Genomic DNA, 21058 nt, shown 5'->3' on the forward strand with positions numbered 1-21058 from the left:
CAGTAAATAGACACGAACTATTAAAGGGACACACACATTGAAAATAATTGAAGGATATTGTTTGACAACATAGAAGTTACCAATTCTATACTAATAACAACTAGTCGTTCTAGCCGAATATCGACTTGCCGTGCTTGCCTTGAATTTCGTTGCTTGTCGTGTTAGCCAAAGGGTTGATGTACATTAGAAATGTCTTTAAGTGGTGTTTTCAGGTAATTTTTTCGGACAAAACACATTTTATATGGAATTAATCACGTCCGCACATATTGGTTCACTGCAAAAAGGAATATAAAACAGATATTTTGGACGATTTCAAATGTGCTTGTCGTGCTTGCGTGCCTTGTAACGTAAAAAATAGGAATTTGCCTCGAATGATATACTAAACTACTCATCTGGTTTCAACTATTTATATAACCGGGAATAGTGCTCAACTTTTCCTTAGCCTGCGCTTTATTTCGTCAAAAAAGAGTAAATAATAAGATACGTGGATTTGAAATTTCTAAGTGGGGCCAATGTTGACAAATTTCTACTTAGCGTGCTAGCCAAAATGACGTCACAAACCACGTGGTATGGCCGGATGATACAGGATCAATTTATATAAGCCATCCGCAGTGTCACAACATGTTACAAAAACAACAGGCACACTCAAACTGCAATCGTTTCTGCTTTGTTTCGTCTTATGATTTTAATTAATATGTATTGACGATTTCTCATAAAATCAAATTTACTTTCAGTAGAGTCTATGTTATAAGTGTTATTTCGCTGACTGTTAAAGGGCATTTTTTTTACTGAATGTCTTAATGTGGGGAAATTGTCATTTACACAATATGTAAACAAGTTCCTTTCACGACGAATATAAATCTGCTTGTTTAAACATAATGTTAAAATTCTATTTTGAAGCAATTACAAATTTGTGAACACGTCCCTTTAAATACAATGTTATCTTTAATGAATTTATGCCAGGCGGCGTGCAGAGACGTTTGTACACACATACATGTAGTCATAACTGGTTTACAAGATGGCAAGCTCGCAAGAAAATGTCGGGATAATTGGAAGGTATCAGTTTATAAACATATTAAGACTTACACTATTTAAAAAAATATTGTAATAATAATAATAATATACATAATATAATATACATTAGTTTGCTAAAATATAAAGATCATCTATTGGCATACTTAAAGTTAGTGTTGTAATATGAATGTTATACGTGTTAACCGATACAAGCATATATACATGTATTAACATGAATTTTGCATGATATTAATGATTGCTTATGGGTCTAACGTAATTTGATGTGCATCATGAATTTTGGTTACACCTTAAGAATAAGAATACCTTTATTGGGTTACATTTTAGAAGCGCTACTAGAAAAGGGCGAACGTAATAACACGTACCATTTACCAAACCTTCTGGTGAAAAACTGAAACGCTCATTAGATATAATATACAAACATACATCGTTTGTAACAGAAAGTGTGCACGTGGCACAGCATTTAAGCATCTGAATTGTTTTAATAAGTATGTCTCCGCGCGTGCACTGAATACTAGTTAGGCAACTTTATATTATGTTTTGGTCACGTTCCGTTGTAATATTGATGTAGCTTTATGTTAGTACTTTTAGTAATAACCAAAACTCCAATAGCAATGCCAGCATAATCAAAGCATCTAAAGCGACACAATATTAATCAAAGCACATGTGGCAATACTTGAAATAATCGAAGCACCGAGATATACACTAGAAATAATCAAAGCACCGAGATCAATAGCAAGAATAATCAAAGCACCGAAAGCATTCCTATTAAAATCAAAGCACTGAGAACAATAATAGAGTGATCACAGCACCGGGAGCAATACTAGAAAAAATTCAAGCACCGGGAGCAATACTAGAAATAATAGAGAACAGAGATAAATACAAGAAATAATCAAAGAACCGAGAGCATTCGTAGAAATAATCAAAGCACCGAAAGCATGCCTATAAATAATCAAAGCACCGAGAGCATCAATAGAATATAAAGAAGTGAAACTCCAGCTGCTGGAGTAGTATTGAATTATTATTATAAACAATTAGTAGGTCTTTATTTAAGGCAAGTGACCGATTGCCAAAACAGTACAAAACAGGACAATACAGCACCATACAAAACAACATAAACACAAATAAGAATAAAGCTGGGGTCTCAGCCTTGGAACGGTCAATGCAAAGCTTTGGGGGTTTAAACAGGTTTTGGAGCGCTCAACCTCACACTTGGCCCAGAAATATTCATAATACATGTACGTGTAAATAAAATTTAACAATAATAAAAAGGAATTAAAACGCATTCAATTTAATTACCATTTAATTACTCAATGGTATTGAAGATACCAGAGCAACAGAGTTACAACTTTTTGAGGAACGATGGAATGAAACTATGAAAAAGTGTAAACTTCATTCCTTCTTTATGGAAAAAGGTTTAAGAATATAGCATCATGAAGTTTATATTTCAGATCATCATCGCACAAATATAGGAAGAAGCAGCAATAATGGGTGTAAAAGTTCCATATTACATTGCTTGGTTGTTTATGTACTGCTAAAAAATAAATCAAACAAGAAACGCCTGTCACAGAGAAAATAAAAATAAAATTATAAACTCAATGACCTATGCATGTAGATAACAACTTGGAAAGTTGGTCGTATGACGTCACAAAAATCCATGTACCCAGGAACAGCGAAAGAGTTATGACGTAATTGACGCGCGAAAACACAACGACGTGAACAAAATCCAGGGGCAGTACTGTAAAGTTAAAATAAAAATATTAATAGGGCGGTACTGCATATTAAACTACTAATAAAACAAGTTAAGGTGATTAAATATTAAGAATCAAATGTATAAAAAATAGTAATTCCATTTAAGCGACATTATTGGAATCAAACAGTATATAGGTGTTTCGACAACTGACGACAGAAATGATTTGATGTAAGATGTGTGTCTAAATGTAGTTTTCATGCAGATTTGTGCATACGACACAAATACACAATTATGCTCAAATGTGAAAAATGCCCATAATATCTAATTATTCCAAATTTTTATGCGAAGAAAGATATAGAGAAACAAAAACCATCAAGCACGTGTTTTTAAGTACATCAGCAGCATATCCTTTTGATAAAAACGAGTAAATTAAATTGAAATGTTTAATATGAACATTTTCTTTAACATATTTTAATTTCCGGACACGCTTCAAAACATCTCCATAAAATGATGGATGGGAAATTCCATTATTTAAATGCCATTTTAAAGAAACATTATATTTTGAAATTAAATCACCATACTTTGAGTAAAATTTAGCGAATTTACTTCTTCAGTTATGATACAAAAAGCCTTGTTTTAGCAATTTCTTTGTTAATAAAAGATTACGATCATTAAAATCTTTAATACATGAACATGCTCTGGCATAACGTACCAACTGTGAAATGTAAATACCATAGGAAGGACCTTTAGGGATGTTGCCATCTAGGAACGGAAAATTCACAATTTCAAAGTTAAAGTCGTCCCGTTTGTCGTATAAACTAGTTTTAATCATATTATTACTAATAGTAAGATGTAAGTCTAAATACGCAGCGTCTGTATTGGATTGAGACGATCTATTTAAGACTAGTTCGTTAGGGTAGATTTTGTGAATATATTGTTTAAATAATGGATTATCTAAATTAAGTATGTCATCAATGTACCTACTAGTAAGGTTAAAACATTGAATCAAATCTACTTGTTTAGTTTTAGATAATTCTAACATAAATTCGCTTTCATAACAATATAAAAAAAGATCAGCTATAAGTGGGGCACAATTAGTACTCATAGGAACACCAATAATTTGTTTAAATATTTTACCATTAAATTCAACAAACAAGTTATCCAGAAGAAAACTAAGTGCTGCACAAAAGTCTAGACCAGTCCAAATGATGTAATTATCTAATATCTGATTAGTAAAAAAAGCTGTTTTAGTGTTTAAAGCTAGATATGAACACTTCTTTCTAGCAAAAGTTTTTTCAATCAAAGAAAACAAGTTTGGATTTTATTAAAGCGTGAGGAAGCGTTGTATATAGTGTAGAAAAATCATAAGTACTTACCTGTGACACCTTATATTTTTCTTTTCAATTTTATCAATAACTTCTAAGGAGTTTTTTATTGACCAAAATAGGTTATTATTACTATTTTCATAAACTTTATTACATTATTTAGCTATATGATATCTAATAGCACTCAATGCAGATGTAAGATACACTGATAATTGCTTGGTGGTACAAGACACTGAATTAGCGATAAAACGACTTTTATATGGCGTTTTATGTAGTTTAGGAATCCAGTAAAGTGATGGCAATTTCTTATCAGTAATATTGACTATTACATTTAATTTTTTGCATTCGGCAATATGGCCGGCAATTATTTCATTAGGTTGCTTATTGTAATCACAATATGATGTAGTTTGTGAAAGTTCTTGTGAAATAGTTTGAACATAAAACACTCGTCATATTATTATAACATTATTAGCAGCCTTATCAGCCGGAACAATGACGAATTTAGATTTTAAGTCTTCAAGCAATTTACAAAGATTTTGTTTATTAAATTTAAGTGAATGTGGTAAAGCCAAAGGATTTGTATCATAACAATATATTTTATTCATGGCCATACTTAATATGTTTTTTTCCAATCATTGGCATTTTCCTTCCTGCACCATTTAGTGTAATAATCCTGTAAGGATGTTACTATTTTCTTAATGCAGTCATCAAAATCCACAGGAATAGGCGATCTATACTTAGGGCCTCTGCGTAGTAAATTTCTAAGGTTTTTATTTTTAATGAAATTAAGGTCCCCAGTAATAACATGTCCAACTGGACCATATATATATTTGGAACTAGAACAGTCACATGATGTAGGACAATTTCTTATTACATAAATATCTGTGGAAATAGAATTATAAATAAAAACGATACTTTTTACAGGTTTACTATATTTGTAGCAAATAAGTGGTGATTCAGTATTGCGGAAATAAGGGGGAATCAACCGACGTACATTTTTATCACTGAATCAAAGCACCGGGAGCGATACTAGAAATACTCACACCGAGAGAAGTACGAGAAGTGATCAAACCACTGAAAGTTGTACTAGAAGTAGTCAAAGCACTGAGAACAGTACTAGAAATTACCAAAACACCGAGAGCAGTACAATAAATAATCGAAGCACCGAGAGGGACACTATAATAATCAAAGAAGCGATAGCGGCATTAGAATAATCAAAGCACCGAGATCAAAACTAGAAATAATAAATGCAACGATAGAAGAACTAGATTAAATCCAAGCACAGGGACCAACACTAGAATAATCAAAGCGCGGAGAGTAATAACGGAAATAATCAAAACACCGAGAACAGAACTATAAATAATCGAAGCATCCGGAGAAACATTATAATAACCAAAGCATCAAGAGCATACCTAGAATTCATAAAAGCACCGAGAGTAGAACTATAAATAATCAAAGCACCGATAATTATTTTAGAATAATCAAACCACCGAGGGCAATACTGGAAATAAATTAAAAAACCGAAAACAGTACTAGAAATAATCAAAGGGCCGAGAGGAACACAAAAATAATCAAAGCAAATAGAGCAATACTGGAAATACAAAATACCGAGACCAGTACAAAAAATAATCAAAACATCAAGAGCAGTACTAGAATGTATCGATGCACAGAGAGCAGCGCTAGAAATAATCAAGTAAAAAAGAACAGTACTAGAAATAATCAAAATACCGAGAGCATTACTAGACATAAAGCATCGAGATCAGTACAAGAAATAATCGAAGCACCGAGAGCAATACTATACCTAATTAAAGCACCGGGAGTAGTACTTGAAATAATCAAAGTATCGAAAGCAACACTATAATAATCAAAGCACCAAGAGTAATAATAAATTGAATAAATCAAGCACCGAGAGCAACTCAGAGGGGGTAATCACGTGATTATCACGATGGCGACGTCCATGTCATTGCAAGTATTTTTCGCCGTTTAATACCCTTTATTACTTTGTATTATTTTTTTGAATTCCGCTCACTTTCCAGCCATATTAGCAAGAAAGTTAATTGCGTTTATTTCATAGTAATATTCGCTCTGTATATCGACTTTACCCTCTGCGGAATTTCTTAGCGGGATGCCGTTATTAGGGCTCCAGAAAATTTGCGGGAAGTAAAGTCGAGATAAAAAGCGAATTTAAATACAAAATAAACCCTAATCACCCTTTTACTGGTATGGCGAAAAAGTGAGCGTCATTTAAAAATGAACAAAAGTAATAAAGGGTATAAAACGGAGAAAAATAACTGTCTCGACATGGACGTCGCCATCTTGACTACCACGTGATTACCCCCTCTGAACACTCGAAATAATAAAAGCAGCGAGAACAGTGTTAGAAATAATCAAAACACAGAGGGCAACAAAAGAAATAATCAAATCACCTAGAGCATTACTTAAAATAATCAAAGCACCGAGCGCATTACTAGTAGCAATCAAAGCACCGAAAACAGTGTTATTCGCCCGTCGACTCGACGTGGACAACTCTAATCCTTTACACCCTGGATTTGCTAGGAAAGTCATGAACAAATGGGAATGAGCGGGATGTCACCAGGAGGGTCGGTAGCACCGGCCTGTCGGGCGAGCATCTTCTTCTCTGCGGCAGATTTTCTGTTCTCTTACGTCTTGGCGCCTTTGTAGATGGAAGAGCGCCAGGTGGTGCGATCAATTGCGGGCTGTTTCAATGTAATGGATTGATTGAACACGCTTTCAGTGAGGCTTTGAGAGTTTGTTTAAGGGCGTTTCTTTTTCCAGCCGTATGACCACAGGCACTGGTTCAGCTCGCCATAAAAGAGTTATTTGCACAGCCTCTCGTCATCTATACGGGCTACGTTCCCTTCCTAGCATCAAGATAGTGACGATACTGGGGAGACCTGCCATAGCGAATACCTCTGTGTCTGGAGTTTGTTGTGGTTACTTGATGCCGAATATCTTTCTAAGACTTGTCGCGTGAAAATGGTTCAGTTACCTGGCATGGTATTGATACACTGTCCATGTTTCAGATGCACAGAGCAGCGTATGGAACACCACGACACTGTATACTTTCAGCTTGGTCTTGCTGGTGATGCCTCCTCTTCTGTTCCGATCATTCGGGTATAGCAAGCCAAAGGCGGAGCTGGCTGTGGCTATACGTATGTTCACTTCGTTATCAATGGTGTCATTCTCAAAGAGTGTGCTACCAAAGTAGTTGAAGCGGTCCACATCGTTGAGTTTCTGGCCATTGACAATGAATTTGGGTCCAACGTAAGGCTTTCCAGACGAGGGCGGATGGAGGACTTCAGTCTTCTTTCAGCTGATAGTAAAACCAAACATATTACAGGCGTTGGATAAACATGTCAATACTGCGTTCCATATCGACTTCTGAGACAGCGTTAAGGGCATAGTCATCAGCGAACAGCAGAACTCTGATAATAGCTGCCTGTACCTTGGTTTTGCCTTGAGCCTCCGCAGGTTCAACAGTGTGCTGTCTATGCGGTTTCTAATGTTGAAACCAACATCCTGGTCTCTGAAGGCGTCTATTAGCATGGCCGAAAACATGAGGCTGAACAATGTTTGAACTCGTTTGAAAGGGGGAATGGGTCGGATGACCCTCCGCTGCACTGGACTTTGCTCTGCATGCCCTTTTAAATTGTCGTACCAGCGTGATGAATTTCTTAAGGCATCCTTACTTAACCATGACCTTCCACAAACCCTCTCTGCTTAATATGGCAAAAGCCTTTGTAAAGTCGACATTAGTGGAGAAAAGATCAGTGTTTTGTCCCTTACATTTCGCCTGGCAGCAAACACCATGTCAATGGTTACTCGTTACCTGCGGGATCAACACTGACTTTCAGGTAGGAGTCCTTGTTCAAGGTAAGGAATCAGGCGATTAAGCAAGATCTTTGCAATGATATTCCCTGCAACGGAGAGCAGGGAAACAGTTTTCGAAGGCCTGTTTGGGTTGTTACCTTTGCGCTTGTTCAAATGCATGATGGAAACGTCTTTGAATTCTTGGAGAATGGCCGATTGCTCCCACATTAGGAGAAACATCTGCTGGAGCCAGACAGTAATGGCTGTCCTTTTATTGTAAACTTCAGATGGGATGGCATCAGTACCCGCCGGAACATTGCCATTGGAGAGAAGGCGTATAGCTTTCTGTGTCTCAAGTAAGGTTTGGGGATCATCCAGCCCCTCACTGTGGGGAGGTGATTAATGGCTACGCCATTTATGCTTGAAGTGCAGTTTAGAGTTTTGTCAAAGTGTTCGGCTCACCTCATTACGATCTTTTCTTTCTCCGTGGAGAGATTTGCCGTCTGAACGGAGGAGGGGGTTTGATCCTGAAGATGTTGGGCTGTACACTTCGTTCAGGGCGTCAAAGAATTTCTTATAATTGCGCCGGTCTGCATAACCCGTTAACCTACTGAGGTAGGCTTGATAGAGTTGGTGTTTCTCACCCAATTTTCTTGATGCTTTTAGTCCTCGAAGTTCTCATTTAACCAGTCCTTGTGTTTCTTGGTTTGGGACCCAAATATGTTTGAGTATGCATCAGCTCTCTGAGTGAAGGGCAATCTGTCTCCACATTCCGTCTGGACAGGTAGATTCCAAGCGCTCTACCAAAGTATTAATGAAAGGCTGCTTGCAACTGGTGGTCTTCAGCTTGGCAATGTTCAAGCGTTTCGATGTCTTCTTCTCATGCGGACATCGTTTGGGCTCTCTGTTCAGCAATCGGCACGGCAAATGAACACCAATGCATCCTGACTGTCCTTTCCTCTCACGACAACATAGTCAATAGATGATAGTGCTTTTTTCGAGTGTGTATCCATGACATTCGGTTACGTGTTGGTAAGCTGAAGACATTGTTTTTGATCAGCATTTCATGCTCAGCGCATGTCTGAAGCAAAATAATACCATTGCTTTTGCAGTGGCCCACTCCATTGCATCCGTCCCAGGCAATGTAGGCAGTGTCGACTCTTGCATTAAAGACACATAACAAGATGAGCTTGTATGGGGTGCTTAAGACGAGGTAGTACCTCTGGTGATGGACATGTCGTTCTCTACAGGGGGTATTTCGTCCGTCATTGGTCCCCTCCTGTAACGTCGGCCTAAGCACGTGGAGACTGTATTCGGTGGACTGCGCGGAGGAACCCAAGTGGGTCAACGGGTAATAAGGCGATTCTCAGCAAAGCGTAGTGCTATAAATAATAAAGCACCGAAAGTAAGACTTGATTCCCCCTTATTTCCGCAATACTGAATCACCACTTATTTGCTACAAATATAGTAAACCTGTAAGAAGTATCGTTTTTAATTATAATTCTTTTTCCACAGATATAAATGTAATAAGAAATTGTCCTACATTATGTGACTGTACTAGTTCTAAATATATATATGGTCCAGTTGGACATGTTATTACTGGGGACCTTAATTTCATTAAAAATAAAAACCTTAGAAATTTGCTACGCAGAGGCCCTAAGTACAGACTGCCTATTCCTGTTGATTTTGATGACTGCATTAAGAATATCGTAACATCCTTACATGATTATTGCACTAAATGGTGCAGGAAGGAAAATGCTGAAATTACTGCACTCAATGATTGGAAAACAATATATTTAGTATGGCCATGAATAAAATATGTTTTTATGATACACATCCTTTGGCCCTACCACATTCAGCTAAATTTAATAAACAAAATCTCTGTAAATTGCTTGAAGACTTAAAATCTAAATTCGTCTTAGTTCCTGCTGATAAGGCTGCTAATAATGTTATAATAATATGACGAGTGTTTTATGTTCAAACTATTTCACAAGAACTTTCACTAACTACATCATATTGTGAGCACAATAAGCAACCTAATGAAATTATTACCGACCATATTGCTCAATGCATAAAGTTAAATGTAATAGTCAATATTACTGACAAGAAATTGCCATCACTTTACTGGATACCTAAATTACATAAGACGCCATATAAAAGTCGTTTTATCGCTAATTCAGTGTCTTGTACCACCAAACAATTATCAGTGTATCTTACATCTGCATTGAGTGCTATTAGATATCATATAGCTAAATTTTGTAATAAAGTTTATGAAAATAGTAATATTAACCTATTTTGGTCAATAAAAAACACCTTAGAAGTTATCGATAAAATTGAAAATAAAAAATATAAGGTGTCACAGGTAAGTACTTATGATTTTTCTACACTATATACAATGCTTCCTCACGCTTTAATAAAATCCAAACTTGTTTCTTTGATTGAAAAAACTTTTTCTAGAGAGAAGTGTTTGTATCTAGCTTTAAACACTAAAACAGCTTTTTTTACTAATCAGATATTAGATAATTACATCATTTGGACTGGTTTAGACTTTTGTGCAGCACTTACTTTTTTTTGGATAACTTGTTTGTTGAATTTAATGGTAAAATATTTAAACAAATTATTGGCGTTCCTATGGGTTCTAATTGTGCGCCACTTCTAGCTGACCTTTTTTTATATTGTTATGAAAGCGAATTTATGTTAGAATTATCTAAAACTAAGCAAGTAGATTTGATTAATTGTTTTAACCTTACTAGTAGGTACATTGATGACATACTTAATTTAGATAATCCATTATTTGAACAATATATTCACAAAATCTACCCAAAAGAACTAGTCTTAAATAGATCGTGTATATCCAATACAGACGCTGCGTATTTAGACTTACATTTAACTATTAATAATAATTTGATCAAAACTAGTTTATACGACAAACGGGACGATTTTAACTTTGAAATTTTGAATTTTCCGTTTCTAGATGGCAACATCCCTAAAGGACCTTCCTATGGTATTTACATTTCGCAGTTGGTACGTTATGCCAGAGCGTGTTCGTGTATTAAAGGCTTTAATGATCGTAAACTAATATTAACTAAAAAATTGCTAAACAAGGCTTTTTGTATCATAACCTAAGAAATAAATTTGCTAGATTTTACTCTAAGTATGGTGATTTAATTTCAAAATATAATGTTTCTTTAAAATGGAATTTAAATAATGGAATCTCCCATCCATCATTTTACGGAGATGTTTTGAAGCGTGTCCGCAAATTAAAATATGTTAAACCAAATGGTCATATTAAACTTTTCAATTTAATTAACTTGTTTTTATCAAAAGGATACGATACTTATGTACTTAAAAACACGTGTTTGATGGTTTTCGATTCACTATATCTTTCTTCCCTTAAAATTTGGAATCATTAGTGATATTATAGGCATTTTTCACTGTTGAATAAAATTGTGTCATTGTGTCGTATGAACAAATGTGCATGAAAACTACATTATAGGCATTTTTCACTGTTGAATAAAATTGTGTCATTGTGTCGTATGAACAAATCTGCATGAAAACTACATTTGGACTCAAATCGTACATCAAATCATTTTTGTCTTTTGTTGTCAAAACACCTATATACTGTTTGATTCCAATAATGTCGCTTTAATGGAATTACCATTTTTATTCATTTGCTTCTTAATATTAAATCACCTAAACTGTTTTTATTAGTAGCACAGCCCCATTAATATTTTTATTTAGTACTGTCCCTGGAATTTGTTCACGTCTTTATGTCCTTATGGATTTTTGTGACGTCATACGACCGACTTTCCCAGTTGTAATCTACATGCATAGGTCATTGGGTTTATAACGTTCCATTTTATTTATATTTTCTCTCTGATAGGCGTTTCTTGTTTGATTTAATTATTTTTATTTTTTTAGCAGTCACATAAACAACCAAGCTATGTAATATGGAATTTTTACACCCATTATTGCTGCTTCTTCCTGTATTTGCGCGATGATTATCTGAGATATTAACTCCATGATGCTACATTCTCAAATCTTTTTCTATAAAGAAGGAATGTAGTTGACAATTGTTAATATTTTTATTTGATCGTTCGTCAAAAAGTTGTAACTCTGTTACTCTTGTATGTTCAATGCAATTGAGTAATTAAATAGTAATTAAGTTGAATGCGTTTTAATTCCCTTTTATTATTGTTTAATTTGAGTTACAATGCTATGACGTTAAATTTTATTTACACTTAAATGTATTATGAATATTGCTGGGCCAAGTGTGAGGTTCAGCGCTCTATAACCAGGTTTAAACCCCCAATGCTTTGCATTGACCGTTCCAAGGCGGTGACCCCAGCTTTATTCATATTTTGTGTTTATGTTGGTTTGTATTGTGCTGTTTTGTACTGTTTGGGCAATCGGTCACTTGCCTTAAATAAAGGACCAATTAATTGTTTTAATGAAAATTCAATACTGCTCGAGAAGCTGGAGTTTCACTTCTTTATATTGAAGTGTAGCGCGAGCCGCCGACTACCTGAGGCCGCCACCGAGCGCTATGTGCGCGGCCTCACAATGACGATGTGCCTTCCGAAACCCTCGGAAGGCCGATTGCAAATAACAATTAATAAAAACTATTTTTTCTCAGGCTACCCGCCTTATGATTGGAAAATGAAGAGTAATTGAGTCGCCTTAAATATATACAATGCGACCAAAACAGGGGAATCGATGCCTTCGACCGATTTCCTGAGGCCGCCACCGAGCGCTATGTGCGCGGCCTCACAATGCCGATGTTCCTTCCACGAATCCTCCGGCTTCCGTGAAGCTACATGTCACCGCCTCCGTGAGGCTACTGGCTTCCGCGAAGACACTGGCTCACGTCACCCCAAGGCCTTAGGTGAAGCTTCCGTCACTGCCTTGTACGACGTCCGTAGATTCCAACCCTCTCCAAGAAACAGGAACTCTGCAGCCCGGGCAGCACCGTTTAAAGCTTGAAGCCAACGTAAATACCCAACTGCTCCAGAATACTGTTCTTTTAGAGTAACGTCCCTTTTCTTCAGATGTTGATCCGCTCGCATACACCGGAGGACTGCCCCAACTTGTCTATTTGCAAGCCTTTATATACTGGCGAACAGAGCGCCACCTAGCCAACGGAAAGACACGATCCGGAAACTACCGACGTTTCCAAATTCCATCCGCACTCTACGGAGATTACCGATTAGCATTTCTCCTCCACTAACACGGAAACAAGCCGGATATATACGCAGGAGTTTACTAAAATCATTCCTTAAATATCAAATACTCTTTAAATGCTTAATACATTATTTTTAGCTATATAATTAACTTACTGTATGACGAACAAGTGACAATGTCATATTGTTTACATGGCAAATTTAAAACTAAGGTAGGTAATTATACTGTAGCAGTGAAAATACGCAAAGCATCTATTTCGACTACGAATCCTTTCGTTATAGAAGTAACTAAAGCACCGAGAAACTTACTACTAATAATCAAAACATCAAGAACCTTTTTGAAATAATCAAGCACCGAGAGTTGTACAAGATATTACCAAATCACCATAAAGTACTTTAAATAATCAAAGCATCGAGGGCAACATGAAAATTTAATATCAAAGCACCAAGCACAATTCAATAAATAATCAAAGCACCAGGATCAATACTATAAATAAGCAAATTACCGAGAAAAGTTTTAGAATTAAACAAAGCACCGAGAGCAGCACTAAAATAATGGAAGCAATGATAGCAGTACTAGACAAAAACGCAGTTTTCAAGATAAATATCGGAGCTCGACGTAAAATGTTGGAGAAAATGTACACTCTTGTAAAATTAAAAATATACTTAAAGGGATCTTTTCACGCTTTGGTAAATTGACAAAATTGAATAAAGTTGTTTCAGATTCGCAAATTTTCGTTTTAGTTATGATATTTGTGAGGAAACAGTAATACTGAACATTTACCATGGTCTAATTTAGGCATTATATGCATCTTTTGACGATTTTAAAACCTAAAAATTATAAAGCGTTGCAACGCGAAACGATTGAATAATTTAGAGAGTTCTGTTTTTGTCATTAAATTTTGTGAAACTACGAAGATTGCTTATATAAGGTATACTAGAAATGGCGCGGCAGAGGCCGACGCGTATCCCCACGCCGCATGTTTGACCCAAGGGCGCCCCAGGGTTGATCATGGGGCCATGCATAGTTGAGATTGACTGTATTGTCATAAGAGAAGTTCAGTATCAATTAGAAGTGAATGGGTGTAAAAATAAAGAAGTTATAGTAAAAGGCAATTTTGGGAGGGTGTGGCCTATGTGGGCGGGGTGCCCCAGGGTTGGTAATGGGGCCATGCATAGTTGAGATTGACCGTATTGTCATAAGAGAGGTTCAGTATCAATTTGAAGTGAATCAGTGTATTAATGAAGAAATTATAGTAAAAGGCAATTTTGGGCGGGTGTGGTCTATGTGGGCGTGGCGCCCCAGGGTTGGCAAAGGGGCCATGCATAGTTGAGTTTGACCGTTTTGTCATAAGAGAGGTTCAGTATCAATTTGAAGTGAATCAGTGTAGAAATGAAGAAGTTAATGTAAAATAACCTAAATTTTTTTTATAGTAAATGGATTTTTTTGGTGGGTGTGGCCTATGTGGGCGGGCGCCCCAGGGTTGGGATTGGGGCCATGCATAGTTGAGATTGACCCTAATGTCATAACAAAAGTTCAGTATCAATTTGAAGTGAATCCGTGTAGAAATGAAAAAATTATAGTAAATGGAAATTTTTGGTGGGTGTGGCCTATGTGGGCGGGGCGCCCCAGGGTTGGGAATGGGGCCATGCATGGTTGAGATTGACCGTATTGTCATAGGTGAGGTCCAGTATCAATTTGAAGTGAATTGGTTTAGAAATAAAGAAGTAAATGTAAAATAACCTAAAAAAATGAGTGATAATTTCTGACGCGGCCCCACCCCAACCCCTATAACTTTTGACCCAGGGGTCAGATCAAAATTCCAAATAGTGCACCGTCGCACATATGCTCATAGCTACCATGTGTGTAAATTTCAAGGTTCTAGTGCTTTTAGTGTAGGAGGAGATAGTGGCCAGGACGGACGGACGGACAGACGGACGGACGGACGGCGGAGATCACCACAATATCCCCACCTTTTTTTCAAAAAGCGTGGGGATAAAAATACGTTCAGTATGTGTACACGGCGGAATAGCTCAGTAGGATAAAGCGTTTTTACTTCAGGACTCTGGCAGGACTCCAGGGGTCACTGGTTCAAAACCTGGTCCGGGCAATGTTCATTTCCTTTTTTTAATTTTATTCTTGATTTTTTACTGGAGCTTTTGCGATCCAATGTTTACATTTATCGATATAAAGCATTTAATGAATAAGTTAAAAATTGCCAAAATCTGTGAAAAGGCCCCTCAATTCATGGCGAAATGAAAACACAACGACAGATTCAATTTACTATATCGTTTAGAACGCAATCATTAAAAATAAAACAACGGCGACCATCCTACAAACTATTGCTAATACATATTGTAAAAAACACACAGTACTAATGACGTTTTTTCTGTAGTGCAATTCCTAGTGTCTTCAATTGCTAATTTTTGTGTTATTCGACTGTTTTGAAAAATAGGTCAAGCTTATTAAACCAATGATCATTTATCAATTATCCGTAAATGGACCCTATATAAGAAAATATTTACGACGACTCACCGTCGATACGCCACCAGGAGGCATGAAAAGAATGTGTAGTTTCCAATCGAAACTAAAAAATATTTTGTTTGACCAAACGTTGTTCTTTAACTTGTTTTTTTTTTACTCAACATGTGTTATTTTACATAATGAGTGTGTTCAATGACAGGAATTTGCATCGTGTATTTCTGTATTTGAAATTATCAATTAAGTTATTACGATCAAATTTAGCAAAAAGCTCAACCTGCAATATCCCCCCCCCAAAAAAAAAACAAACAAAAAAAAACGAAAAAAACAACAACAAAATACACACACACAACAACAACAACAAAACAACAACAAAACAACAAACACAAAACAGTAAGGCTCTTAGGCAAAGTAAGGGTCTGTCGGATAAGTGAGCCTAACTAATAAGTCGCCTAACCTGAAAACCGCCTGTTTCTAGTGGCCTGATAGGAAGGAGTTGGGCGATGCTTTTCGCCGCAGCCGGGTACCGTGTGACGGTTTACGACATCGAAATACGACAGCTGGAGAATGCTGTAAGTGACATCAAGATGCAGCTAGGGGATCTGGAGAGGCAGGGGCTCCTGCGGGGAACTCTGAGCGCAGATCAACAATTCCAGAATATTCGCACCACGACGAATTTCGCCGATGCAGTCAAAGATGTGATGTATATACAGGTAAGTTCATGTATAATATTATTAGCTATGTAAACACATACATTAATGTATATTTATACATGTATAAAAATGGAAATTAAAAAAAATCAATAAAAATATAAACAAGCATCATAATAAATATCAAAAATGAATAAATGCATCAAAAAAGAAATGATTTGCCGGTAGGAACGAACTGATTGAATTAACTTAAAATTAAAGATTTGAGCAAGAAAAAATAACCGTTCGGAAAGAAGGAATAAATGGGTAGGTATGACGGTCTTAAGGGAGATGCTCATGAATGTAATTAACAAGGAATGACGGTATGAGGAGATGGGAAGGAAGAAAGGAAAGTAGTTCTGTAGCATTTTGACGACTGTCGAGCTGCCTACATTTCAAGAACTTAAATAGATGTTTTCAATTTAAAATGTTTTGATTCAAGTAGAGCTATTATTTCAACCAACTAACTTCAGGAATGCGTTCCTGAGCGTCTGGACTTGAAGGCCTCTGTGTACGCCCAGGCAGACTCTCTCATGAGCGACCGATGCATCCTCGCCTCTTCTGCTAGCGCCCTGCTGCCTTCCAAGCTGGCGGCGGGTATCACGCACCGGAACAGGTTCATCGTTGCACATCCGGTATGCAACATTGAATAGGGGCTATGTTCATATATTATTGTTTATACCTTTACCTTGAATAAATATAACGTCTTTGCGTTCGCAGACAATACAAGAGCATGCCATCTACTATATAAGTATTTTATGGGATGAAAGTATTGCGGATATTTGTCACGAGGAAAAAAATGACTAACCCATTTGTATTTCGGGTATGGGGGCTGTTCACACACATTTTTAAACTGCATTTATGTGTCTTAAATGTAAGCGTCTAATTAAAAACGTTCATACATACTGCCCTACATATATACGCATAACAGAGTTGTGTGATAGGGACTTACGAACCACAGACCCCTGGAAAACAAAGTCGAATGTCTCAGATTTAAAAAATGTGCGAAAAAAATTATGCAATTCCAATGAATATGGTTGGAACTATTGGGGCATCACGTAAGGTATTGAGTGTCACGTAATCTATCAGTTTTAAAATGCTGCTGTACCACTCATTAATTAGTCAACAGCAATTTTCGCAATTTTACATGTTTGCGTTAAAAAAAATATGTTTAACGAAAAGAAATTATTTCAGGATTGGTTATTGAAATGGTCCTTTGATCCTTAGGCAACACTTTTTGCACGTACATTAAGACCTGCTTTCCGACGTCGCTTCTTAATTATTATGCAAAATATCACATATCTTTAATGCAAAACATGATTTGCACAGACAAATCCCCCGTTCTACGCCCCCCTGGTGGAGCTCATCCCTAGTCCGTGGGCCGACCCAGACGTTGTCCCCACCACAAATGCGATAATGGAGAAACTGGGTCAAGTGCCTGTTGTGCTCAAGAAAGAGATCGAGGGATTCGTACTCAACCGTATCCAATACAGCATAATGCGAGAGGCATGGGGTCTAATCAAGGTACACTTGGCTTTGTAAAAAGGTTATTTACGTACTGAACCCGGTAAGTGCCATATTGAATGTCGCCTATCGCCGTTTAAAGTCGACACAGTGCAACCATACGACGCCGGGAAATGAATAAAGACAAGAATATTATTACGACATCCTTTTTCGGCGCAGCTTTTCGTGGCAGCTTTGAACGCGACAATGATACAAACAAATTTCTAAATATCGCGTGTAGTTGTTCATTATCTATTGTTGTATTGTGTTTCGCTTTAAGAGAATTATTACAACGACATTCAATTTTCGGAGCAGATAGTCGTGACATATTTGAACGCGACAATTCTACAAAAATGTCTAAATCTCGCGTATCGTTGAACATTATCTATTGTTGTATCGTGCGTCGCTTTAATGTCGTTAGTCAACCTCAAAGAGCGACATACAGTAAATCAAAAACCAGGATTCCATATTTGTTTTGAATTATTATAATTACTCAAAAGATCGATAACGTTAATCTGAATTGTTAACCAGCCATGAATCGGACGGACAAAAATTGTTCTGGCCGATACAGATAAGAATTGCGAGCATAATTTTCGTTCATAAATGATGTGTCGTATGTTTTTTTAATTGTTTGTTTAGCCGTATAGTTTCGCCGTTATTTTAGTGTCACTATTGTAAAAGAGCGGTTTGCGTTTTCTTATGGTTACAGGAAATAGTTGTTTACGTATGTCACTATGATTACATAACAACATTAGTGAATAACGTCATTATTTTTGCAGGGCTATTGATATACGTTACTACACTTGAAGGACGGGGATATTGATGTACGTGACTATACTTGAAGGACGGCGTTGTTGATGTCCGTGACTATACTAACAGGAAGGCGTTATTGACTCACATCATTATACTTGCAGGCCGGGGTTATTGTTGTACGTCATTATACTTGCAGGACGGGGTTATCGCTGTACGTCATTATACTTGCAGGACGGGGTTATCGTTGTACGTTACTATACTTGCAGGACGGCGTTATTGACGTGGACGGCGTGGATAAGGTGATGAGCGCCGGTCTGGGTCGCCGCTACGCCTTCATGGGACCCTTCGAGACCGCCTACCTGAACGCCGACGGTACGAACATTGCTCTTACAGTATTTATGTTATTTACGTTATGCTTACGGTGTACACAGTCAGTCCTTTGTGCTTACAATATTTTCAGTATATACGCGTCCATGGCTTTATTACAGTTTTAAGCGATTCAAATGCTAAAGATACGTTATGATAACTGTACTATGGTGTGTATGTCAGACTTAAAGTACGTACGGTAAGTGCTTTATGCGTACAGTATGTATGTTATACTCTGTAATGTTATGCTTACAGTAAATATGTTATGCTTGCAGTATGTACATTGTGCCTTTAATGCTTTCGTGTGAGCGGTATGTTTGTTATGCTTAGATTATTACGGTATGTAGATTATGCTTACATTATGTACAGTATATATGTTCTACTAACAAATTAATAAATGCACATTCATGGCCTATTTTGCCACAAAATATCAACATATTCTATTGCGATTTACAATAAAATATTAAGCATTAAGAAGAAAAAAAATATTAACAATATACATTCCTGTTCTATAGCTTTAAAACAATCAGATTTTACTATTTTAGTTATTAAAAATGTAGACTTCATGTTAATTCGACTGGTACGTTATGTTTTGTAAATAATTAACAGCACATACAGTATGTACCTCATGCGTACAGTATGGATGTAATGCTTACAATGTGCACGGTATTTGCTTAACAGTCAAATGATGCACATTATGCTTACTGTATGAACGGTAAACTGTACGTTATGCGAACAGTACATACGGGATATAAGCTACCCGGTATGCTTACAGTATGTACGGTATGATTTCAGTTTGTCCTGTGTGTACGTTACGCTTACGGTATGAATGGTAGGTATATTGTGCCAACAGTATTTACATTATGCTAACACTATGAACAGCATTTACGTTATGCTTACACTATACGCGGTATTCTTACAGTAGGAACGTGGGTACACACGTTTAGTACTTCGTGTAAAGGATTCTTTGTTAAAAATATGTAGAATTATCGTTGTTTATATTACATGGCTGCTAGCATAATAACCTTAAGCCCCGTCTTAGTTTTGGTGTTGAATATAAAACAAATAGAAATCGACGTTCAAGATTTGCAAGCTGTCTCAGTGGCAAATTTGGTAAGTTGAGATTTAGTGTGACACGGTTTGTAGTCATATATCCTGGAGGTTGTTATGTCATTAAAGCTCAAGGCTATAATTTTAATTTGGTATTTCAAGGGCTCGTTATTATTGGGATATATGGGCACTTAGTTTTAACAGTTTGTTTCGTTCACCAGGTATGTATGTATACGCCGAGCGGTATGCGGCTATGATCGAGGGAGTCATGAATACCCTGAAGCCGACATCAACGTTTGGTGGCCCGGTGCTCGATCAGATTCAACAGGAGCTTGAGGCACGAATTCCTCTAGACGATTTACAGAAGCGGCGTCAGTGGCGAGACAAGCGTCTGGCAGCACTGAGCCAGCTTAACAAGCGTCTGGATGGGGAAGACGACGCATGAATGCAGACACAAAAATGGCTTTTAATCATTGTTAGCAATATCTAAGAGAAACTTTGTTTCCATGTTTCAGAAATAAAGTTTTAAAGTGGTATAAAGTTGTATTGAACTATTAAGGGCGATGTGCACGTATAAATTTCGTCATGTCCTGTCACATACCTTGACATCGGACCTGCTTCTTGAGCGCCACGCTCCGCCTCAATCAATTTCACGCCTCAAGTTATTAAAAACTCATACAAAATTGGACAAAATATATGCTCCAGATACCTTCTCAGGGAAGAAAAATGCATCCCGCATCCCTTGCAGTTGTCAACTAAACTCTTTATTTGTATATAGATGAAGCAAAGTGATAACTCTTTGCCATATTAGTTTGACATTGAAAGGGAGGAAATCACCCAAAAGGAGGCAAAATCACATTCCTGCCAGCCAATTTCTGCCCAGTGATTTCCATTTCAATTTCATACAAAATCATTTAGTGCTGTATGGGAAAATACAAACAATAGCAATCTTTATGTTTCTTCATAAAGATTATACTTATAATACAATTAGAACAATAGCCATAAATTAGTTTTCATAACAGTATACATAAAGGTTCAATACAGCATGGAACAGGAAAACAGAATATATGTAAAGAACATGAACATTTGTTATTTAAACATGTTCAGTGCATTGTTCTTACAACAGTGTATAGCGCCGTAGATAAATATAAATA

The 21058-nt window shown here is 36.7% G+C and overlaps 1 protein-coding gene across 2 annotated transcripts; it reads left to right on the forward strand.

The window, feature by feature from the left end:
- The first annotated feature begins 960 nt into the window (after nt 1–960).
- On the forward strand, nt 961–20444 carry LOC127879725 (lambda-crystallin-like). 2 transcript variants are annotated; one of them, XM_052426741.1, is made up of 7 exons: nt 961–1056; nt 16022–16256; nt 16706–16867; nt 17562–17756; nt 18755–18860; nt 19650–19686; nt 20126–20444. In XM_052426741.1, the coding sequence occupies exons 1-7, from the start codon at nt 1019–1021 to the stop codon at nt 20238–20240; spliced, it is 888 nt and encodes a 295-aa protein (XP_052282701.1). In that variant the 5' UTR covers nt 961–1018; the 3' UTR covers nt 20241–20444. The 2 variants fall into 2 exon arrangements, with proteins under 2 accessions (XP_052282701.1, XP_052282700.1); XM_052426740.1 differs by lacking the exon at nt 19650–19686.
- Nucleotides 20445–21058: the final 614 nt, after the last annotated feature.

This window comes from Dreissena polymorpha, chromosome 4 (assembly GCF_020536995.1).
Source record: "Dreissena polymorpha isolate Duluth1 chromosome 4, UMN_Dpol_1.0, whole genome shotgun sequence".
NCBI classification, from domain to species: Eukaryota; Metazoa; Mollusca; class Bivalvia; order Myida; family Dreissenidae; genus Dreissena; species Dreissena polymorpha.